General features: G+C 40.7%; 1 protein-coding gene across 2 annotated transcripts in view; it reads right to left on the reverse strand.

Moving 5' to 3' along the window:
• The window catches only part of LOC127575884 (PC3-like endoprotease variant B), a 591,287-nt gene that overhangs the window by 524,973 nt on the left and 42,100 nt on the right, over positions 1 to 24,214 (reverse strand). For both annotated transcript variants that reach the window (XM_052026095.1, XM_052026094.1), the window contains exon 2: positions 10,355 to 10,544. In XM_052026095.1, coding sequence (XP_051882055.1) covers positions 10,355 to 10,534 — 180 coding nt within the window. In that variant the 5' untranslated portion in view covers positions 10,535 to 10,544. The remainder of the gene's footprint in view (positions 1 to 10,354; positions 10,545 to 24,214) is intronic.

The raw sequence follows: 24,214 nt of genomic DNA on the forward strand, positions 1-24,214 counted from the left end.
TGTGTTAAGAAATGCAATGCTTCCAGTACTGACCCAGGGGAACTCCCTCTAGTCCAAAATACAACCTTTCACTACCACTCTCCATTTCTTGTTACTTAGCTAAATTTCTACCAATGCTGTTATTCCTTGGCCTTTAATCTTAAACACAAGCCTATTTTGTACTTTTCAGAAGCCAATAAGATAAGATCTTTATTAGTCACATGTACATCGAAACACACAGTGAAATGCATCTTTTGCGTAGAGTGTTCTGGGGACAGCCCGCGGGTGTCGCCACGATTCCGGCGCCAACATAACGTGCCCACAACTTCCTAACCTGTATGCCTTTGGAATGTGGGAGGAAACCAGAGCACTCAGAGGAAACCCACGCAGACATGGGGAGAACGTACAAACTCCTTACAGACAGTGGCCGGAATTGAACACGGGTCACTGGCGCTATAAAGCGTTATGTTAACCGCTACACTACCGTGCCCAACTTTCCCTTATTGATCCTCTCTGTAACTTTGTTAAAATTTGTGCCAAGTTTATAAGCCATCCCTACGTTATGAACACCCCTATGTAGGAACAAGTTCCCATAATATTAATACATTCAAAAATCTGATGTATAGACATACATTTGCTCCTAAAAACAACAGAACAAGTTTCCTCTCTCTTTCCACTTTTAGTAATTGTTCTTTCTTATCAGTCTTAAATGCTTTTTCTGTCACTCATTACAATACTGTGGAGGTATGGTTATCATAAAAGTGATTTTTGTGTATTTTCTGACTGACAGACAAAATTGGCTTATGGGCGTTTCTAAATACAGAACCTATCTGTTACCTGGGGACAGCCTGTAGTTAGAAACTATTTGTTATGAACAAACATTTACTATCTTTCTCTAATCAATCCACACCCTGTCCAAGTGACATCTAATTCTGTCATCGATTATTCTTTCTCCACCCCTGAGGTTGTAGTTATTGGTCTGCAGTTACTGGATTTAATGTACACCCTTTTTTGAAAAAAAAGGAGGAACATTTGCAACTTCCCTGTCCACAGGTATCACTCCTGAATCTATAGACGAGGTCAGAGGAGAATGCAGCAGGGTAAAGAGTGGGAGTCCGAAGGAAGAGCTGTGAGACCTCGGTCAGAGGAGAAGCTCCAGGATAAAGAGCAGGAGCTCTGTGATGAGTCTGAAATGGAGCACTAAAGGGTGGAAATCAGTAAAATAAATAATAAATCTGAGGAGTGTTATCCCTGGACAGCTGGTTTGTTGGTGAAGCATTCTGTTTTATTTGCTCTGTAAGCTAGGGTGGTCATAGTCATACAGGAGTGAAACAGACCCTTTGGCCCACAACATCCTTAGGAACAACCCCCCACACTCCCCCAATATTCCTGCCACCCACCTATACCAGGGGCAATTTACAGTGCCCATGTAACCTACCAATCAGCAAACCTTTAGCACGAGGGAAGAAACTGAAGCATCCCAGAGGAATCGCACAGTCACAGGGAGAACATGCAAACTCCACACATACAGCACGGGAGATCAGGTTTGAACCTGAGTCGCTGAAGCTGTGAGGTAGCAACCCTAACAACTGCATCACTGTGATAGCAGTTGACTCTGAGGCCAGAATGATCTTGCTATTACATTATGAAAGAAGTGATTTCAAGTAGATAAACACATTATTTCGTAAAACTAGAAACAAGAAATGTCCAAACCTCAAACTAATTAAAATTAAAAAAGTCAGGGCAAGTTTCTGTTGTAACTACAGTGTGTCGGTGTTGGTTAGTGCAGAGTGACAGCCCACACAATCAGACCTGTAGTAAAGTAGCTGCAACAAGAACTGTCCACCGGAAGTAATGGATTGGAGTCCAAATTTCAGAAAGTGTCCTTGGCAGGCATTGGAGGATATTACAGATATTACAGGAATGGGGATTTAAGACATATTGATGAAGGAAGTCTAATCTTTGACCTTGTCCAATAGGAAAGAAGTACTTACTGCCTGAATGGACAAGAACAAGGACCACAGGAAGAATGAACAATCTGACACAGATCCAGTCATGTTGGCAGAAATGAAGCTGAATTCTAGAGTACTTTGTACTGGAACACCTAAGGCAGGATATATTTAACTTAAAGCAAAGGAACAAAGTTTAACCAGATTGATTCCTGGAGTTGAGGGAATGTCCTATCAGGAGAGATTAAACAGGATGGGTCTACTTCCTGCTGTTTATGATAAAGCAATGCGATCTCATTGACCACTCAAGGGTTTAGTAGGTCTGGAAGATGCTTTCTTTCCACTGGGGAGCCTGAAATTGGGAGAAACTCTTTAGCACTTTAAAGATTGAGGAGAAGTTTCTTTATCACTGATTGTGTATCCTTGAAATTTGCTACCTCAGAAATTTCTGGATAATCAGTCATCAACTGCAAACAAGTTTGAGTTTTTTTATTATGCAAATGAATCAAGGCATTGGGTAGCAATGTGCACTTGAGGTTGAGGAATCTGTGCCCTTGAGGTTGAGGAATGAGCCATGACTTTATTGAATGGGAGGACAGACTTAAGGGGGCATATGGCTTAATCCTACTCATATTTCCAATGTTTTTAGTTATTCAGTGGCTTGGAATTATCCAAGATTAAAAAATTATCCAGCACTCAAATACTACAAAAATATCCATCATTCTAAGAGTTAATAATAGCCCATGATATCTACATATAAATTTAGTGCACAGGTGCCTAATTGTTTAGATGCAATAAATACTGCTTGGAACATATAAACTTTATTTATTTGAATTCTGAAAGATAATGAGAAACAATGTTAAAGAACTTTGTATTATCTACTCTAGTACTTGTATTAAATTGAAATATGTTACTCGCTAGAAGTCACCCTAGCTAATTTTATTGTCTGGGGATGTGGTTCAGCACACATAGCTTCATTAACTGCTTCACATACAATTCCTCAACAAATATAAAACCTAACAGGTTTGATCAAAAACGCAAAGTATGCCATGTCATTTCCAGATTTTTCTCAATTAAATCTGCTCCTATATTTTAAATAACATACTCGATTGAATAAAATAATCAATTGTACATAAAGCATAGGCTACTGTCCATAACTCCCACAATAGCACAAGGTAAAACATGGTGAAAATAACCAGAGGCAACATTGCATCAGGTAAAAGCTACTAGCACATGTGAAATTGCAGAGGCAATTTGCTCTTTGACCTTGCTAAATTTGAGCTTTGTTTTTTTTGCTGTAGGGAAAGGAATTTAATGACCTTTAAGTTAATTGGTCAGACAAAGATGTGAACCTTTACTAATTACTTATTGTGAAGTGAATAAAATATGTTTATTTAAGTGAAATCAATAGTTTGCATTTACAAAATTATTTCTCATTAGCCTTGTTCAAAATAATTATCAAAACATCAAAAAGATATTTTCATCATCAGAGCATGAAACTATTAGCAATTGCGGTATCTTATTAGTAAAACCTCCAATGATTAGTTACTGTGGTTACACTGATTAACTGTGAATTTTTTCTTCACTCCTGATCCAAATAAACTTTAATCCAAGCATAAAATTCCAATATATCATGAATTTCCCATTCACACTCATTTGTGGAATTTCTAATCCAGGCACACTCGAATATTTAATCCTGTCACATGCTCAGTTTTTTCCTGAGTTATACAGCCGCTCAATGCATTGAATGCTGTCAATCCGTTACCCACATTCACAGATCAACTGTCAATGAAAACTAATACGCCAAATGAAGTATCCTTAAAAGTTTTCTCATAACAGGTCACTTTGCTGTAAAATTTTCCCGATACACACAAACAGGTTGTAAAACTGTCAATTTGACATGAACTTTTTGTGTTTATTGGGTGCATAGAGTGACACCATTTTGGGAAGGGCAGTAGAGTGTGTGTCACTTGTTGATGCTGGAAACATACCATATAAACAAATCCTGACAACAATCCTCATGCAATGCTGATTTATTGTGGCTCCTGCCAACTTGACTGCAAAGATCCAGCTAATTCTATGCGTTGAGCACGCACAGAGAATCTGGCTTTAGGCAAGAGCGGGGACTTTCTCCATTCCCGCTTCCCCCCATCGTGCTGTACAACTTAAAGGAATCTGCTGTTACTTGCAGGTTTAGTTAGTGATTGATTTAGTTAGTGGTATTGGTTGTGCAGATTAGTTAGGGGTTTGATTAGCGGATACCATTGGAATTTCCAAAGCTTGGGTTTAGAGAAGCATTTAATTTAGGCTGAGAACAGTTTTAGCCAGATGTGAGGACTTCTGTGGCTATACTTCCAGGCCCTCAATGTGACTGGGAGGAGGAAGTGGAGATGGCTACACTCAGTTTTAAGAAGAGGAGTGAGCTAAAGAAGAGAGGGAAGGATTCTCAGGAGGAAAACCTTGTCCCTCTCATTCACCAAAATCACTTCTCACATTGGAGAGAGGACTTTGCTTTTCCCAGTAGGTCTTCACATTTAGCTGCCACCTGCTGCAGTCACACCTGCAACTGCACAGCAGGGCCTGAACTTCATTGCCTAGCAACAGTGAGAGTCACCGCTGCAATGAATTTCCATGCCTCCAGCTATTTCCGAGCTGTTGCTGGAAAGATTAATAACTTCTTGCAATTTGCAGCATACTTCTGCAAAAGAGAGGTTACAAAGGCTCCCCGCTGAAGTAAAGACAACATTTTTTCCACCTCAAGTGGAAAGCAGTAGGTAGAGCGAGCGTGCAGGTTTGAGGTTAGTGGGCTTCCCTATGATACAAGGAGCTGCTAGCTGCTCCCAAGTCATCCTGGGGATGCTGCACTCAAACCCCAAGGTATGCTAGGACCAAAGAGGTCTTACCCTCTCCATGTTGATCTCCTTTCTGACCGCGTCTCTGACCAGTGACGATGAATGCTCAATTCCTGGGTAAAGCAGCATAGCTTCGTTATTGTGATTTATCCACTGTGCCTGCTATTTCTCAGTCACAGCATCAGATTCAAGTAAGTCTACATGGGGACAAGGAATATCTGCTCAACAATTAGCTCTGCACATCCACCTGTAGCATTATAGGTGAGACAAGGTGGTGTCTCCAGCTCTTGTTCTACTGCTCATTGTGTCTGGACTTACATTGCACAGTCACTGCTTCAGTTCAATGCATCATCATTCACAACCTACCTCCTGACCTCGGCATTTGGCGGTCAGGAGGTAGAAGAATAGGAGAAGGGACAGAAGGAAGCAACGCCAAAAAGTTAGACTGTCAAGGAGAGACTAAAAACACTGAAGCAAAGAGAAGTCTGAATCCAAATACTTCACCTCAGAAAATAAAGCAGATCATGCTTATATGCATCAAGACCTGGGCAAACTTTCTGCCTGCACTGATAAGTGGTTTGAAACAGTCATACCCTACAAGTTGCTAGCAATGTGAATCTAATCATCTTCTTTTGACATTCAATGCCTTTCCTTTGCTGAACTCCCCACCATCAACATTTAGTGGACAATGAGGATCACCACTGACGGATATCTAACAGGACCTGCAACACAATTATGTGTAGACATTGGAGTTCTTTACCTTTTGGTGTGCTAAACATGTGCTGCTGCTAATACTAACACCCACTTCAACCTTCTAAACAAAAATGAGTAAAATTGGATAAAAGTAAATGAAAAGTAGCACAGTGGCATTCAGCACAAACATTCACACCTTAAAGTGGGTCCTCTGTGGCTTCTATCAGGAGCTAAGTGCAGAATTCACAGTGTTTTCATTTTTGCCAGGGCACCCTCACCTCCAACATGCTGAGGGACGCACTGAAGCTGGGCGCAGCCAACGCAAAGTCTCGGTGGGGAAGGACTACAGTTTAGGGTTCTTCTGCCACTGGAGAGGGAGGGGCGGGGACAGGGAGAAAGCCCCTTAAATATTGTAAATACGGGACCCGGTAGCTTCCAGGGAGCCACACATGTGGCATCGGTGCTGTTCTTCTATATAAAAAGGTAACACTAATGACTGATTTTTACAAGAATGTTAAGGTTTGCACTGTTTTGTAACTGTATATAATTTGTCTTTTATTATGAATAACGTTTATTTTGTTAAAAAAAATGCCTGGTCCACTGTGAAGGTGAGTTGATCAAGGGGCCAGTGACTGCAGTGTGAAGCTCACAAGTGAGTTAGGAAACAAGCTGTGATCAGTGAAGAGAGCTGCAGTGAATTATCGAACATGATGCTTGCCATTGCAAAGAGGGGCTGTGAAATACTATGTGCAGGAGATCGATGTGACAGTGTTGACCCTTTAATTGCCATCTCATTCCAAACTCCTGCATGATGTGCTCCTGTTTTTTTTTGTGTTAATAACAAAGTCTGTAGGTTTCTCCCAGAAGCTTCAATTTTTTTCTGCCAACAGCAGAGGAAACATATGCTTCACAACCTATGGATCATAAGCTGTCAGGAAAATGTCAGTTACTCCAAGGTGAATCGTGCTGGGAAATTCTAGAGCTAATTTCCCAGTCATCAGAAATTGACCCAGAAATGATTGCCAGTGCAATTGAACTTGTGCAAAGCAGTCTTTATGTGCATGAAAATCATGTGCTAATTGATCCAATTTCTAGGCACTTGTGTGGCTTCAAGAGCAAGTCATGCCTGAGAATCCTGCAACAAGTGACTCAACCCAAAGTCATTCCACTACTTACATGTCAATAGATGAAATTCTCACCTCCGGCTTGAATGAGTAAGTTCCAATAACATTTGTGAAGTTTGATATCATCCATTAAAACCAGATCTAAATTTCTCTTTGACATCTTTCTGCTTGTATTGAAATGGAAGCTGAGACATTGGTGACTTGAAGGTGATTTCTATATTCTTCCTGGGACAGACATGCTCAAAGCTCTCCCTAATGCCACATGGAAGGTTGGAGCTGGACATGCCATTCTTATTGATATTTTGTATCAGCTTTCAGGCAGGCTTGTCAATGCAGCAACACTTTCATTGTGCGCATCTATCAGCCCTTATCTAAAGTCCAGTCCACCGAAGTCCTCATTGCCAGATAGAGAGACGGGGTTCTCTGCGTTATGTAGAGAGAAGGAATTGTGGGATCAAGGGCATAGACCCCTCCCCCCACCATTAACAGCATCTAAAGGAGGCACTGCCTCAAGAAGGTGGCATTTATCATCAAGGATCTCCACTATCGGGGTCTGTTTGCTGCTACCATCAGGCAGGAGGTACAGAAGCCTCAAGTCCCACACCACCAGGTTCAGGAACTGACCTGCACAACCCTAATCCTACCTCAGCGATGGAACACTATGGTCCATCTCTTGCATGGACTTGTCTCCGATTGTGTTTTTCTTCCTCTCTCTTCACTGTCCTGTATACTTTATGTACAATTTATATTCTGTGTGTTGTCTGAACCCATGTGTCTGTGATGCTGCTGCAAGCAAGTTTTTCATTGCACCTGTACCTCATGGTACCTGTGCAGATGACAATGAACTCAACTTGACTTAATTTGAAATAGGACCTGAGAAGGAATGCTAAGTATGGTGAATGGTCATCCACAATCCCCTCTTTGCTGGCCGCTCTATTAAATACACCAGGCTCTGTCCTTCACCAAGCTAAGCCAATGGACCAACCTGTCTCCAGCTGGACTTTTGTGCCAGTTGTGCAATGTCTTCTCTTCCAAGAGGAAGGAAATGTGTTAGTGTTGACTAATGACATGCACTGTGTCTGCTGATGTTCCTACCATGGTAGGATAGCCAGCAGAAATAGTTATGCATTGTAAGGATGTACAAGGTGGTCAAATGGGACATTTGAATCTTACGTTGTGGCCCTTATTGATATAGATTGCTAATAGATGAATAGTGAGAGTGTACTGCATGCAGCAGTGTATAAGGCTAGTGGTGCATTTGGTGGGCGATAGGCCTGATGATGTCTTCACTGACTTTGATCATCCATGGAAGATCAATATCTATCTTGTCTCTTTGCATAAGTTCTTTGTGGTTTGATTTGAATCTTCCTCCCAACGCCACTTGAGTGTTTGCCTGGAGCACTTGTACAGGAGTCCCTTAATGGGAAGTGGGCGACTCTCCACCTCATAATCAAAGCCTTCACAGCAACTTTGGAAGAATCAAGCTGCCTGCTGTAATCAACCATGTCTTCCAGTAAGTTTCAGTGGAATAATTTCTACCGTGTGTGAAGACAATAAACAAGTTTGCTGGATGCTGGCTGCTGAAGTCATATCAATGAGGTCACAGAACAAACTTTGTGCATTTCAAGTCAGATGGGCATGTATTATTTCACATATCATGATCTCAGCATCATCCAATTAAGACCTCAGACTGTTTTGTCCATCTTTTATTCAGAATTACCATCGAATATGTGACTAAATCCAAATATTCTAAATTTGTCCTTGCATTAGAAATTATTTTCTAATCATAAAAAACTAGTGTTCAGCTAAATATGTTTTAACAGGAACTCAAAAGTACTTGGTTATTGGTAACAAAGTGATCTTGAACTGTGAAACTGCATACACTCATTCTACTTTCACTGTCTGTACAACTTTAAGCTTCAGATAAATAATCTTCTTTGAAGTATACATTCAGCAAGAACTTTCAAACACAGCTATTTTTGTCACAGTTTGCAACACATGATAAATCATAATTTTTCAATACCTATTGCTTAAATAGCTAAATTCTGCACTATACTCAAATATTCAACTGCTTTGTGTGTTTCAATATACAATAAATTCAAATGTTCAAGTGTTTTTAGATTTTAATTAAATTAAACAACAGTTAGTGGTATGATGTAATAAGAATCAAGAGTCCTGTTGCTTCAGAGCAGCAACACTTGCCACAGATAGAACACATTACTGAAGAACAGCATTCTACATTTCTGTGGGTCTCCTCACCTGAAGCCACTAATAGCTCATGCTTCAAATTCCATTCCCTAGCTCATAATATGTAACTTTCAATACAGAGCTGAAAGGTCACTATTATACATAACGAAAATTAAGCCGATGTTCTTGGTTGCCTTACAGTTCTTCTAGTTCAACTACTCCAATAAATGAACATGTACAACAAGCCAAAGGGCTTTTTATTGTAAATTTAATTCATTTCTCTAGACAACTGTGAAATTTGCCATTGACATTAGTCATTACCCCAAGGCAAACTAAAAGATGATCTCAGTTAATAAATGATCCTTAACAAGGAACACTTCTATCTACTGTGATAATGGCACAGGCACATTTTATTAATGCAGGCTAGCTTCCTGCCAGAATCATAGGATTCTCAACTATTTGGTGTCTGCTTGTTTCCTGTTCCCACTCGTGATATTAATAATTATGCAGTGGGATAATTAGCAACACAAAGAGTCATTCCTACCAGCTTGCAGCTAGATTTTTTTTAGCATGTTAACCTTCTGGGAGCAGAAACGACAAGCTCAGTCAAATAACAAACACAGGTTGAACTTGCAATGTCCAGGAAGGTTAACTATCTGTGGCTTCTCTTGCTTTAGATGAAAAAAAACAGAGAAAGTCATTTTATGATATCTATTCTCTGGGTAATGCCTGCAAACTCAGCTAAATAATTTAGGTTTGAATTGTAAAATGCCTAAAATATTTCTATTTATATCAGGTTGATATTTGGTTGCTCACAGAGATTTTTAAACAAAAATTAATTCCATAAATAATATACTTGGGAATTCCAAATGTAGCCCATGTAAAGGGAAAAAATAAAATAAGGGAAATGGCATAAACTAAGTTACAAACAAATCATCTCATATGCTTGTGCATTCACTGCTTAGCAAAAATACAAAAAAAATAAAAGAACAAAAACATTCAATATGCATGTTTCACCTTTTCCTATTCATTGTTTCGACTTCTTAAAGTAATAGGGCAGAAAATAAATGAGACAGCTGTTTCATTGTATTGAGAAAATAAGCACTGTGCTCTGGACATATAAAGCATGAAGTACTGCATCTCAATAATTGCCACCGTCTCCCCAATCACAAAAAGGAGCACCTTGCATTTATCTTCATGGGAATTAACAAAACTGGCTTCATAGCTATCCTTTTTTTAATAGGAATTAATCTCAAACTCCATGCACATTCCATTAAGAAGAAAAACATTAATTTTCAAGGATATTCATTAAATTCTTGAAACAGTAGTATGACAGGTCAAAGAAAGATGAAGGCATGCAGAAATTATCTTATAACTTGAAATTCACTATTTTTTTTAATAACCTAGACAGTGCAAGTATCATTCTTTATCCTCAATGATACTTTTCACAGCAGTGACTCTGGCTATAGGAAATATCTTGTTTTATGCAAATAAATATCACAAGAGCATAGAAAAATTCATTTTAAAATAATTTTAAGTGTTATACAATATTTAAAACAGTTGCACTGACCGGTAGGATGTATTCTAAGCCATTCCTTTTAGCCACGTCTCTGGCTATGTCCTCTCCCTCGTCAATCTCTATGGTGTAGTAGTTGAGAGGACCAGCAGTCTCCTCCCCTCTAGTGGTTACTAATACACTTTGCAGGAAGCAGAGGGAAAATGATAGCTGGACCAGCTTTCTAAAGGCCATGAATCTAAACCTGAAAATAGGAAGAGAATCAGACAATAATTATCACACGTAAACCTTCCTTGCACTGATACTGGTGGCAGGAACTTAATCAACAGCACACAATATACTGTAATATATTTACGTGCTTGAGTTACAGTAACAACTAGTCTCAACTTGTCCATGGTATTATTATTTAATAAAGGTTGCATTTACAAATAACTGTTGGTAGAAAGCAACATTATATCAAAAGACAGACTTTAAGGTTACAACTTCACTATATAAAAATTCAATCCAGAAATTTAAAGGACTGGAATACGTTCATGGTGAAATCTGAGTCACAAGTTGAAGTGACACATTCACACTGCTGCTTTGGGCACAAAATCTGGATCCTTGGTGCCCATGCTGTGAGTACCGCTAGACCTCCAAAATGGCACCTGCGATGCACTCACCTGTTGGGGTGATGTACGCCGATTGGTGAAAGCATTGGCACAGGTGTAGTGAACTCCTGCCAGAAGCAGATAGAGTAGGAATCTAATGGTGCAATTCAGTGTGCAAAACCAATTTGATATTGATACTGCCAAATTGAAGCCCAATGCTCCTGCTCTTGCCTTCTTTTACCCTTGCATGTCTGCACACTCTTCAAGCTGAATGTAAAGTTGTCATTGGCTCCTTGATTACTGGTCAGTTTCTTCTGTTTCTATAAATAGGGGGCATAACTAGGGGGCATAGGTTTAGGCTGAGAGGGGAAAGATTTCAAAGGAAGGGTGAGGGGCAACTTTTTCACGCAGAGGGTGGTGAGTACGTGGAATGAGCTGCCACAGGAAGTGAATGAGACAGGTACAATAGTATCATTTAAGGAACACTTGGGTAGGGAAATGGAGGGACAGGGCTTAGAGGGATGTGGGCCGAATGCAGGAAATTGAGAATAGCTGGTGCCGCTGTGGTCGGCATGGACCTGTTGGGCCGAAGGGCCTGTATCCATGCTGTATTGCTCTATGACTCTAAATATTTCATGGTTTTGAACATTTTTGGACAAGTTGCAATGATCTGTAGGGACTGAAGTGGAGTGGCAGACGTTGAAGGACTATTTGCTTATTTCAAGGCTTCTGCACAAACAACTTGTTCCCAGGATTAGGTGCATTACTAGATGTTTCCCTTCAAATACAGACAATTTTATTGGAAGATTCTCCAAAATTTGGGGGGGGCCCAAAAGCGCAGAGAACAGGGCAAGCTCCTGGAAGATATCGGAGGAGGAGGCAACGGGTTCACACCTGGATCCATATCCATGCTGTTTCCCTCCATGGCACATCTGTGATTCAGTAAACCTTCCTCACTGAAACTTATCATCTTTTGCAGCCACATCTGCTGACTCAGAGCAAAGCAAGGACACCATTGCCAATGGTTGATCTTTTATGAGTCCATCTTCTTCCACACAAGAACCTTGAAGTTTGCCGTCCAGGTTGTGGCAGGGTGACCACTACAACTCTGGGTGTGGAGACCTAACTACCTTCACCATTTCTTGTCAAAGAGCAGGGCCAGAATGAGCACTTAGCTTGTCATATTTTGCAGGCTTCCCATTGACTGCTTCCGTATCACTATGTGGACTCCAAATGTCAACTCTGCCCTTTACTTGATCTAATAAGAAAACTCAATTCTCTGAATGTCTAACTAATGTGCAACCAAATACAGCAAATCATGTGAACAAAGTCATGCTGCAAAGAAAATTGAGAGAGAGTAGATGGCCAGCATGCTGAAGTAGCACTTCCAGAACTTTCTGGCCAAGGCCATGTACTCAGCAAAGTGAGAGTCAAGATTTGCCTGTTGCACAACATTATAACCATGAAACCTCAGCCCTTGCCATCAGCCATACGGTGAGTGGCCAAGAACAGGAGCACGAGGAGGAGAAGCTATGGAGGAGACAACTTCTACTCTTTCTGCTTGAAACAAAAACAGAAATGCTGGAAGAACTCAGCCGATCAAGCGAGGAGAGACATCAGTTCATGCTTCAGGTTGAAGACCCTTCATCAGAAAAAGAGAAAGCAAGTTGGTCTCAGTAACAGAGAAGGTGTAGAAAGCCAATGAGCGGAACAAAGGGAATGTCTGTAATAGGTGAAATGATGTAGCCAGTGAATGAACAGTTAAGCTCCTTTGTCTGTGTAATGTGTTGCAAATGTTGTGAAGTGTGGGTGATGCTCTGTAGTCTGGCCTACAGGGATGTGCTGAGTGGGTCAGAATATACGAATGATAGAAGTGAAAAAAGAGGGGAAAGGAAAATACAAACTGCTGGAGGATCTCAGTAGGTCAAGCAGCATTGGTGGAGGAAAAGGAATGGTCAGCATTTCGGATCTGAGAATGCAGAGGGATGATAGCCTGTAGAAAGAGGTGAGGGGGAAGGGTGAGACAGGGGCTGGTAGGTGATAGGTGCCACCAGGCGAGGTGGGGGTTGATGGGCAGATGGATCCAGGTGGGGTGGGGGGGGTGTAATTTGGAGACAGAAGCTGAAGGGGGATGTGGAACCAGTTAAGAGAGGGATGACGGGCAGATGAAACCAGATAGGGAAGATAGGCCAAGGAAGAAGAAACACCTCGGTGGATGGACATGTAGGTGATGGGCAAATGAAACCAGGTGGGGGAGGGTAATGAATCTAGGTTATTGGGGGGGGGGAGAGAGAAGGGTGAGAGGACTTATGTGGGACAGTTGGAGTAGGAAAGGAACACAGGGGGTATGGGTTACCCCCTGAAATTTCCATGTTCATATCATGGGTTGTAGACTACTCAAGTGGTGCATGAGGTGTTTGGTCGCACTGTAGCAGTGGAGAAGACTGAGGACAGAGAGATCAGTGAGGGAGTGGGAAGAGGAGTTGAAATGAAGTGCAACTAGAAACCCAAGGTGGCTGTTGCAGTCAGACCGCAGGAGCTCTACAAAATGGTTGCCTGATCCATGCTTGATCTCACCGATGTAGAGGAGGCCACATTGGGAGCACCGAATGCAATAGATGAAGGTTTGTTTATTGCTCTGGGTTCAAGCAGCTGCAATCTCTTACATCTTCAAAGAGTGGAGGAGAATAGCAAGTACAAGTGGCCAGTCCTACTGCAAACAGAAAGACAGAGTAAGTTATTTGAAGATGGAAAATTCAATAGTGTGTCCTGCAGGCTACAACATGTCCAGACAAGAGATAAGGTGGTGCTTCTGAAGTTCATTGGGCATCATTGTAACAGTATTGGAGGCCTCAGACTGAGAGGTCAGAGTGGGAATGAGATGAGTTTAAATGGCAGGCAACCAGAAGCTCAGGGTCATTTCTGCAGACTGAGCGCTGGCTCTCTGCAAAGTGATCACCCAATCTGTGTTGTGTAAGGTAGAGAAGGCCACACTGTGTACAACGAATGGAATACACCTGATTGGGTGATTTGTTTCAAATTCTAGCACTTGCAGTGAGATTTGCTTTTCTTTCTGTTTGAATTTTCCGTGTAGTTGAGTGTGAGAACAATAAAGTGCACTGTCAATTCCCCATTCACAGCACTCCGGCAACTTGCTATTCCTCCACCATTGACTATCACAGTCTCTGCTAAAACTCAATGCAGAAACAAGAGATTCCAAATCAAATTTAGAAAATGTATCATGTCACATTGCACATAAAAGTTAACTCATCACCTTCTGCATTCCCATGAGATCTGTCTTTCATTGACTTTTACCTCTGCTAGTGTCCCATTACTGTGTTATCCAAGTGGCTGGAACGTGGTTGGTGGAAGGCTGCTGACTTTCAGTGGAGGAGTCTGTAGACAGCTTTGAATGATAACCTTGAGCAGCTTAGGATATACAAGACCCAACTGCAGATTGCACCATTTCAGCATGAACGACAGCAGTCCAGGTTGCTGGCTGGAAGCCAACAGTAAAGGTGATGGCTTTGTGGTAGAGGTACAAAGACGAATGCTGTCTCCCTGAGGACAGAAGGTTTGTACTCCATGGAGCTGCTACCACTCTGTAAGGTTGTGCCTCTTTAGTCCATGTAACCTTATGGAGCACAGACTGCAGAGTGCTTTGAGATCCTGCAATTCATTTTGCTAACTGATTGCAGGAAGCTAAGCTTGCACTGAAGCAAGAGGAGCTTTTATGAGCTCCCAATGCAGCATCCAGAATTACAGCACAGGAACAGGCCATTAGATTCATGTTTCATATGCCTTTCCCCATCCTACCACATCTAATCCTGGTTGCAAAACATTTTATTCCTTTCTCCCTCATGTTCTTATCTATCTTCTGTTTACATGCATTAATGTTATTCACAACAACTATTCTGTGGTATCTACATTATGGCTAGTCTCTGGGCAAAGAATATTTGACTAATTTTCTGTAGGATTTATCCAAGACTACCTTACACTTATGAATCTTTGTTTTAGATTCTCTACAAGTGGAACCGTTTCTTCAACAAAATCCCATCATAATTTTAAGGACCACTTAGGTCAAGCTTCTGCCTTCATTTTTATAATGAAAGATCCTCAGTCTGTTTAGTCTTTCTTGATACTGAAAACCTCTTAGTTTTGGAATTATCCTCATCTTCTCTTGTAAATACATTGCAAGAAAAATATACAGTTATACCAATGAATTTGTTTATTCATTTTTTGAAAAAATTAATTGATTCTTGATCTGGAGTTCAGTTTCAAATGAAACTTTTGCATGGTGTTTGTATAAATGAGGCTCTGTTTAAGCAATATAGAATAATATTTTTTGTAGAACGTTTAATTTATAAACTAAATACTGTTGTTGCATTTTAGCTTAATTATTCTTCTTAACTACGGGAGACAAATGTGTTCTCACACACATGTATGTCACTTTAAAGTGGTTGGTTCCAGAATTTTAATTCCAATGAAATGAATGATAATGGCAGAAATGCCAAAATCAAAAAGGATGAGAGCTGTAGTGGTAATTTTAGAAATAAATACATCACTTATCTTGGTGATTCTAAACACAGTGCAGTCTAGAAGTTTGCAATGTTATGGTGTCTTTCTCAGAAGACTGTAATACGATCCATTAACTCATCTGACACTATCAATGGAGATGCCGGACTACAACCTTCATCAAATACTAAACTGCTTTCTGGCCAAAAATAATCTTGTTTGCAATAATCAAAACTCATCCTGACTCCATTGAATACTCTAGGACCGACATGAATGATGGCAGCAAGTCCAACACAAGACCTCAGCAAACAGTTCTGGGTTGAAAGTCCCAGTAGTGTGCTGAGGTAGTGCTGCACTGCTGAAGATGCCACACTTTAGATGACATGTCAAAATAAAGGCCATCTGGACTCTCAGGTGGAATTAAAAGATCCCTTGATATTATCAAGAAAAAGAGGAAATTTCTCCCTGATAGGCCCATAAACATTTACCCTTCAGCTAATACCTTATTAGAAACGTTATTTGGTCACCATAATGTCTTTGTGGATCTTACTATGTGCATATTGGCTTCCAAATTTTCTACATACATTGCTATGAGTTGTGAAATGCTTCAGACATCCTGAAGTTTACCATATTCATGTAAACCTGTCTTTCTGGAACACTGCACTATGAGTGGCACTGAAGTACCTGTTCATGGGCATCAGGAGGGACAAGAGCATTTTTTTCACTCCTCCTAGTTTCAAAGCCAAGAAAGGAATTTCACAACGAAAGTAGCTAATGAGCCAGCAGCTTCAAGAATGTCGAAGCAACTCTAGAAGCAAACTATATCCAGGACTGGTTCTCTTTATACATCTCTGATATAAAAAATGAATACATAGACACAAGAGACTGCAAATGCTGGAACCTAAAGCTAGGGGAACTCAACGGATCAGGCAGCATCTGTGGAGGGCAATGGACAGTCAATATTTCGGGTCAAGACCTTTTGACTGTCTATTACCCTCCATAGATGCTGCCTGACTCACTGAATTCTTCCAGCTTTTTGTGTGTTGCTGTAAAAAATAAATAGTTTCATAGACTTTATAACTTCAGTTGTAGAAAAGTTGTCTACATTCTCTCACACCTGCTTTTCTTGAGGATCTGGGCAAGTTGGTATGGAAGCCTTTGGAATTATTAACCTGGTTAATCTTTTTAACATATAAATTGTATATTTTACATCTTAAAAACAGCAGTAATGGTAAGATTTGGATATTTAACTGACCACCAATGGCATCAGATCCCTGTTGATTTTGTGACAGATCAAAGGATCTACCAGAAAATGTCATAAATGGCTTTAAAAGGGAGATCATGGCATCTCCAAAGACTGTCCAGAGCATTTTCTGTTCTAACCTTACCATTCACACAAGTGCTTTTCTTCCTCTGCCTCAACCTGGATCTCTTCTGCAGCCCCTCATTCAAGCTGAGTCTCTTCTTTCCCCCAACCCATACCAGATAATACTTTTCTTCCATTTCATCCATTCAATCTGACGCTTCATCTTCCCTCTAGTTCCCATTGCTAATATTCCATTGCAAGCACTCTTTCTCTTAAGTCTATTTCATTAGTCCTTATAAACTTTGGCCGTATCATGGGCCTTGTCATTGCCATCTATTCCTCTTCCTTCCTATCACTACCATCCTTTTCTCATCTTTTGTTTCCTCCTCCTTGTTATCCGTTCTCATTTCCTTTTACCCCCCCCCCCACCCACTGCCTCTTCTCCAAAATCAATACTGATAATTTTCAGTTCCTAGGCCCTTCTGTTCATTTTCACTCTGATTGCTGTAACTAATGGAAAGAATCAATGCCTTTGCATACCACAAGAGAACAGGAGCAGGAGTAGGTCACCAAACCCCTCTAGCCTGCATTGCCACTTAATATACTCATGTATGATCCATGCTGGCCTCAACTCCTCCTCCCTATAACCCTCAATCCTTTAAGGTTTCAAATGTTTATCCATCTCCACCTCAAATATATCTAATGATCTGGCCTCCACCACGCTTGGGGGCAGAGAATTCCAGAGATTCACTCCCTACTGAGGGAAGAAATTTCTGTGCAGGGTTTCCAGTTCTATTCATATTACCCCCTACAATTTTCATTATGGCACTTTCTTCCACTTCTGTAAGCTCTTAATGAGTGTTGCTGAGGAGAGAAAGATTGGGTCAGAAATGACTGACTAGAAAAGCAGATTAAAATAATAAATAGTGCCACTTTTTGGGGCCTAAGCTACTCTCTTAAATTTGGAAATTATATCCAGTGGATACATCTATAAAAATGGAAGTTCTTCTCTTCGTTTATTAATTATTACAAAGTGAGATTGTTTCTTAAACTCAATTTTGAGATTAGCTGTGCAATTAATCTTAAAATGAATAGTCACTAAACTGGCCTTTCAAGAAAACACTATCTTTAAAAATCACCACCCCCACTAGATTTATATTTCCTGTGTAACGGTTGCTACTGCGGAATAAAACAAGACTCTACTCGGAGGATTGCCAAACAGAACTGGTTTATTTTCCCGCCTTGCGCGGGCCCTTTAAGGGAGAATGTTCCCGCCCAAAACAACCGGCAATGACGTAAGTCCTACGTCATCAAGACTTTCCCGCGCGTGGGTTCTCCCCGTCGCTCGGAAAGACGAGGCCCGCCACCATCTTGGGCCTCGTCGCTCCGACGCCGCGCGACCCGACTGCCGAGCCGGTTCGCCCGACTAGACGGTGAGTCGCCACACCTGTTTCTTTAGTTGAGACTCACAATGCCTTAGTGATTACACAAGGAAAAAAAAGGTGTGCAAAGGAATTTTTGAGATGTTACCCATATGTTTTTGTTGTTGGCAACTACATAAACATGGATTCAACAACCTATTGGTTAGTTTTTTTAATTTGTCATTTTCCTGAAGACGGATTTTATTATTTTGATGTTAAATTTCAGGCAACTGGTGGATGACCGTGAAACAAATAGAAAATATACAGAAGATCAGACAAATTATATAAATTCCATTAGAGTTATTCACCGTGAATTTTTTAACTGTTATATCCACTTAATAAACCACAAGCTTAATCGCAAAACTTGCCTCTGACATAAATCCTACTGAAAATATTTTAAAACTGAAATTCAATTCAAAATTCTTTGGTTTCTCCCAGACTAGCTGGTGAATCTACATTGACCCACAGACTTCCACAGTTATGTATTAAAGTACAGAAGAACAGAACATTTTGTAGGACAACTGAGAATGTATCTGACCTTCAGATCTGTCCCAGTACTCATTGTTAAACCCAAGGTGTTCCATATGTGGAATTCAGGTGTCAAATCTTTTGGTGGGTGAGCATTTCAGAGACAGTGACTAAAACTCCCTGACCTTTACCTTGGAGAGGGATAGGAGCAGACAATATGGGAAAGTATTTAATTGGGCGAGGGTGAATTATGATGCTATTAGGCAGGAACTTGTGAGTGTAAATTGGGAGCAGATGTATTCAGGGAAATGCACAGTGGAAATGTCGAGATTGTTTAGAGATCACTTGCAAGGGGTTCTGGATAGGTTTGTCCCACTGAGGCAGGAAAAGGATGGTAGGGTGAAGGAACCATGGTTGACAAGAGATGTGGAATATCTAGTGAAAAGGAAGAAAGAAGCTTACTTAAGGTTCAGGAAGCAAGGATCAGACAGGGCTCTAGAGAACTAAAAGGTAGCCTTAGGAGAGCTAGAAGGGGGCATGAGAAAGCATTGGTGAGTAGGATTAAGGAAAACCCCAAGCCATTCTACTCATATGAAGAAAGGAGGATGACTAGAGTGAAGGTAGGACCGATTAGGGATAGAGGAGGAAACATGCACCTGGAGTCAGAGGAGGTAGGGGAGGTCCTTAATGAATACTTTGCTTCAGTATTCACCTGTGAGAGAGACCTTGATGTTTGTGACGACAGGGTAAAACAGGTTGATAAGCTAGAACATGTTGATGTTAAGAAGGAGTATGTGCTGGAACTTTTGAAAAACATTAGGATAGATAAGTCCCTTGGGCCAGACGGGATATATCCCAAGATACCATGGAGTGTGAGGCAGGAGATTTCTGAGCCCTTGGCGATGATCTTTGTGTCCTCACTGGCCACAGGAGTAGTACAAGATGATTGGAGGGTGGCAAGTGTTATACCTTTGTTCAAGAAAGGAAGTAGGGATAACTGTGGGAATTATAGACCAGTGAGTCTTACTTTAGTGGTGGGTAAATTATTGGAAAAGATTCTTAGGGACAGGATTTATGAACATTTGGAGAAACATAGTCTAATTAAAGACAGACTGCACAACTTTGTGAAGGGCAGGTCATGCCTCAGGACCCTGATTTAATTCTTTGAGGATGTGACAAAACAAATTGATGAGAGTAGAGCAGTGGATGTGGTGTATATGGACTTTAGTAAGGTATTTGATAAGGTTTTTCATGATAGGCTCATTCAGAAAATCAGGAGACATGGGATCCAGGGAAACTTGGCTGTGTGGATTCAGAATTGGCTTGCTCATCAAAGGCAGAGGGTGGTTGTAGATGGAGCATATTCTGCCTGGAAGTCACTGACCAGTGGTGTTCTGCAGGGATCTGTTCTCGGACCCCTACTGTTTGCGATTTTTATAAATGACTTGGATGAGGAAGTGGATGGGTGGATTAGTAAGTGTGCAGATGACACAAAGGTTGGTGGTGTTGTGGATAGTGTAGAAGGTTGCTGTAGGTTACAACAGGACACTGATAGGATGCAGAGCTGGGCTGAGAAGTGGCAGACGGAGTTCAACCCAGAAAAGTGTGAAGTGATTCACTTTGGAAGGTTGAATTTGAAGGCAGAATACAGGGATAATGGCAGGATTCTTAGCAGTGTGGAGGAAGAGAGGGATCTTGGGGTCCAAGTCCATAGATCCCTCAAAGTTGCCGCGCAAGTTGATAGGATTGTTAAGAAGGTGTATGGTGTGCTGACCTTTGTTAGTTGGGGGACTGAGTTCAAGAGCCACAAGGTAATGTTGCAGCTCTATAAAGCCCTGGTTAGGCCACACTTAGAATATTGTGTTCAGTTCTGATCACCTCACTATAGGAAGAATGTGGAAACTTTAGAAAGGGTGCAGAGGAGATTTACCAGGATGCTGCCTGGATTGGAGAACATGTCTTATGAAGATAGGTTGAGTGAGCTGGGGCTTTTCTCTTTGGAGGGAAGGAGGATGAGAGGTGACTTGATAGATGATAAGAGGCATAGACCGAGTAGACAGCCAGAGATTTTTTTTCCCTACGTTCCCATCAGCTCACCCCAAATTCTACCACTCACCTATATACTCAGGGCAATTAACCTACCAAGCAACATGTTTTTGGAATGTGGGAGGAAACTGGAGCACCCGGAGGAAACACACACACTCACAGTGAGAACACGGAAACTCCAATCTGACAGCACTAGATGTCAGGATTGAACCCGGGTCACTGGAGCTGTGGGACAGCAGCTATACCTGTGCATTTGTTTCAGAAGAATATCTGTTTATGTCTTCTTGGCCATCTCTATTGCTGACACTAAACAAAAAAATCACCTTTTTTCAATATGAAGATCATCCATTTACTCCCTACATCTGATCTATCACATGATAACCTTGATAATGTATCCACAATGGCATTTTGTTTTGAACTTCGATACCTGTTCATATAATCACATTGCAACAAGAGAATAGATCATCTTTACATTCTTGATGCAATCATTACACTGTGATAGGCTGATGGTGAGCCGGCAGGTCTACAGAAAACCATCTGCTAGGCATAGAGAGTCATACAGCATGGAAACTGGCCCATCAGCCCATCGAGTTCATGCAAAGCATCAGATGCCCCTTTATACTTATCTGTCCCACATTCCTGTCAAATCCTCCTACCATTCACTGGGGGCAATATACAATAGCCATTTAAGCTTCCAACCTACATGTTTTTGGGATGTGCAAGGAAACCAGAGCACCCAGAGCAAACCCATGTGAACACAGGGAAAATGTGCACATTCCACAGCATTAGAGGTCAGGTTTGAATCAGGTTGCTACAGCAATGAGACAGCAGCTCTACTTGCTCTGCAGTTGTGCCGCCTATAACAATGCGTTCCAGACTTGGGTGCTTGGGAGCTTGAGGTTAGATGAACAAGCATTTGACCTCTGGCTCTCGCCCTGGATTCATCACCGAGTCCAAGTACATTCTGTTTTGTAAGTTGCTGAGCTGAAGGGTTGGTTACTCCTCTTATCTGGATCCGTCACTTCCAAATGGTGTAAAGCTAAGTTCAGCTAACTTTTTGGTTTATTTTTCTATGTTTGCTTCAATGAATTGACAGCAGCTTCAAGTATTTTTAACTGTATTTAATATTTATAATTTTTTGGATAATTTTAAAGGTTTTTAATTGATCATCTGAGACATTTGGAATGAATGGAAAGGACAAGTCTGGCCACTGCTTGTCCACAGTGGTGATGCTGGCAGTGCATTGGGAGACGCACAGCCACAAATATTTAGTGCAGCCACTTCTCACAAAAAACACTTGACTATCTATATTTCCTAAGTCACTAATGAATTACATTTCAATTGCAGGCAACGTGGGAAATCCAGTGGCAAGTTCTTTTCACAGCAATGTGACCACATACATTCTCTTAAGTGATGTTTTTTAAAGTAGAAATAATGGCCAAGGTACCAGGAAGAACTTCACTGTTCTTTCAAATGATGTATAATATAGTAAATTTTTGTTTACTTTTATTGAAATGTACATTTATGTTTCTAATTAACTAACACCAGTTTCATGGTAGAAAATTTGAATAGAATAGTATAGATGTCTTACTGAAACTATATGGTGCCTTAGTGAGTCTGCACTGGTGATTATGGTCCCCTTACCTAAGGAAGGACAAACTTGAATTAGAGTGAGTGCAACAAGGGCTCACCAGACTGATTCGTGAGACAGGGGAATTGTTCAGTAAGGAGAGATTAAACATACTGTGCCCATACTTTCTTGAGTTTCAAAGAATGAAAGGTAATCTCATTGAAACATAAAAAATTCTTGAAGGGCTTGACAGAATGGATGCAAGGAGGATGTTGGCCAGTGTAGAACCAGTAGACAGAATCTTAAAATAAGAGGTCAGCCATTTAAGACTGAGATGTGAAGTTCTTTTTCCACTCAGAAGTCAATGAATTTTTGGATTTATCAACCCAAGATTGCTGTGGAGTCCGTGTCGTCGAGTGCCTTCAAGGTGGAGACTGATTGATTTTAAGATATTAAGGAATCAAGGGGTAAGAGGTTGGTATAATAATGGTAAATGGTCAGCCATGATTTCATTGACTGGCAGAACTAGCAGGAAGGATCCAGTGGGTATAATCCGCTTCGCTTTCTTATATTCTTACATAAGTCAAATATCTTTTGTTGTTCCTCGTTTAATTCCAATTTTCATCTTCTTTCAATAAGTGATAAAATGATATCAGTTCCTTGTAAGATTTGGCAAAAATCTAGCAATATACTGTGCCATCCCTGAGAATGATCTAAGTTCCACAAAGTTTTCAGCTTTACTCACATTCAAAATTGCTCCCACCTTTTCAAGTGCACATACTTTCCTTAGAGCTTACCATTGTGTTCGTGCAGCTGCCTGATTACATTTCTAATATTACAAGGATTTTCTTCTTCAGCAGTTGTGACTACTGGTATTAGTCAAACTGTACTATGTGCTTCAGGCACCAGTAATTGGTGTTTCCCATTAACTCTTCATTAGGTCTTCATTTTGTTGTTAGATATCTAACTTTTCTTTCATCTGGTTCTTCAATGCATGTGCAGCTGATCAAGGCTTAGGCTAGATACATGAGGCATCTGGGTTGATAAGAATGTGGGTACTGTTATCTTTATTACAAGGATTTTCTTCTTCAGCAGTTGTGACTACTGGTATTAGTCAAACTGTACTATGTGCTTCAGGCACCAGTAATTGGTGTTTCCCATTAACTCTTCATTAGGTCTTCATTTTGTTGTTAGATATCTAACTTTTCTTTCATCTGGTTCTTCAATGCATGTGCAGCTGATCAAGGCTTAGGCTAGATACATGAGGCATCTGGGTTGATAAGAATGTGGGTACTGTTATCTTTAAAACCTCTGTAGATATCCTTGAATATTTCTGCAAGTTTTCTCAATATTATCTCTAGGTGTGATTTTGAAGCATCCATACTGAATTCTTCTTTCTAACTTCTAGCTTCAATTTCCTGAGCCAGTCTGTGTCCATATAATTAGTTAAAACCTGTGATCATTCTAGTTGTTGGCTGTAGTGATTCACTGAATATTTCATCTGGCCTAACATCTTCAAAACTTTGCCTGAATATATTTTCAAATTCAACATATTCTATGAGTGATACTTGGCTAAACTTACTTAGATATGAATCCTCGCCCACACTTGAGCAACCTGCTACAGAGTTGATGAACTGATATTTTAACTGTGCTTTTATCGTGAACATGTTCTGATTTCCACCATTGCCGCTGGCTGGGTAGGTACCATGCAAGCCCAATTCTCCATTGTTCACACTAGCTTCAGTCCTGGGTAGACTTCCTCTCTGTGAATTCTTACTGCGAAAGCTTACCCTCTGTGATAAAAATGTACCACTGGAGTTCTTTGATTCACAGTCTTGCATTTTATCTTGCCTGCTGAGGATATGTGCCTTTTATTCTGATGTTAAAACATTCTGTTATTTTGAATTGACATAAGCTCCATGAATGGCTTCCATTACATCTACAACAGAAGATCACACCAGGCACATCTACATGCACATCCAGTGGATTCTGCTTTGC

This window comes from Pristis pectinata, chromosome 11 (genome assembly GCF_009764475.1).
Source record: "Pristis pectinata isolate sPriPec2 chromosome 11, sPriPec2.1.pri, whole genome shotgun sequence".
Classification (NCBI taxonomy): domain Eukaryota; kingdom Metazoa; phylum Chordata; class Chondrichthyes; order Rhinopristiformes; family Pristidae; genus Pristis; species Pristis pectinata.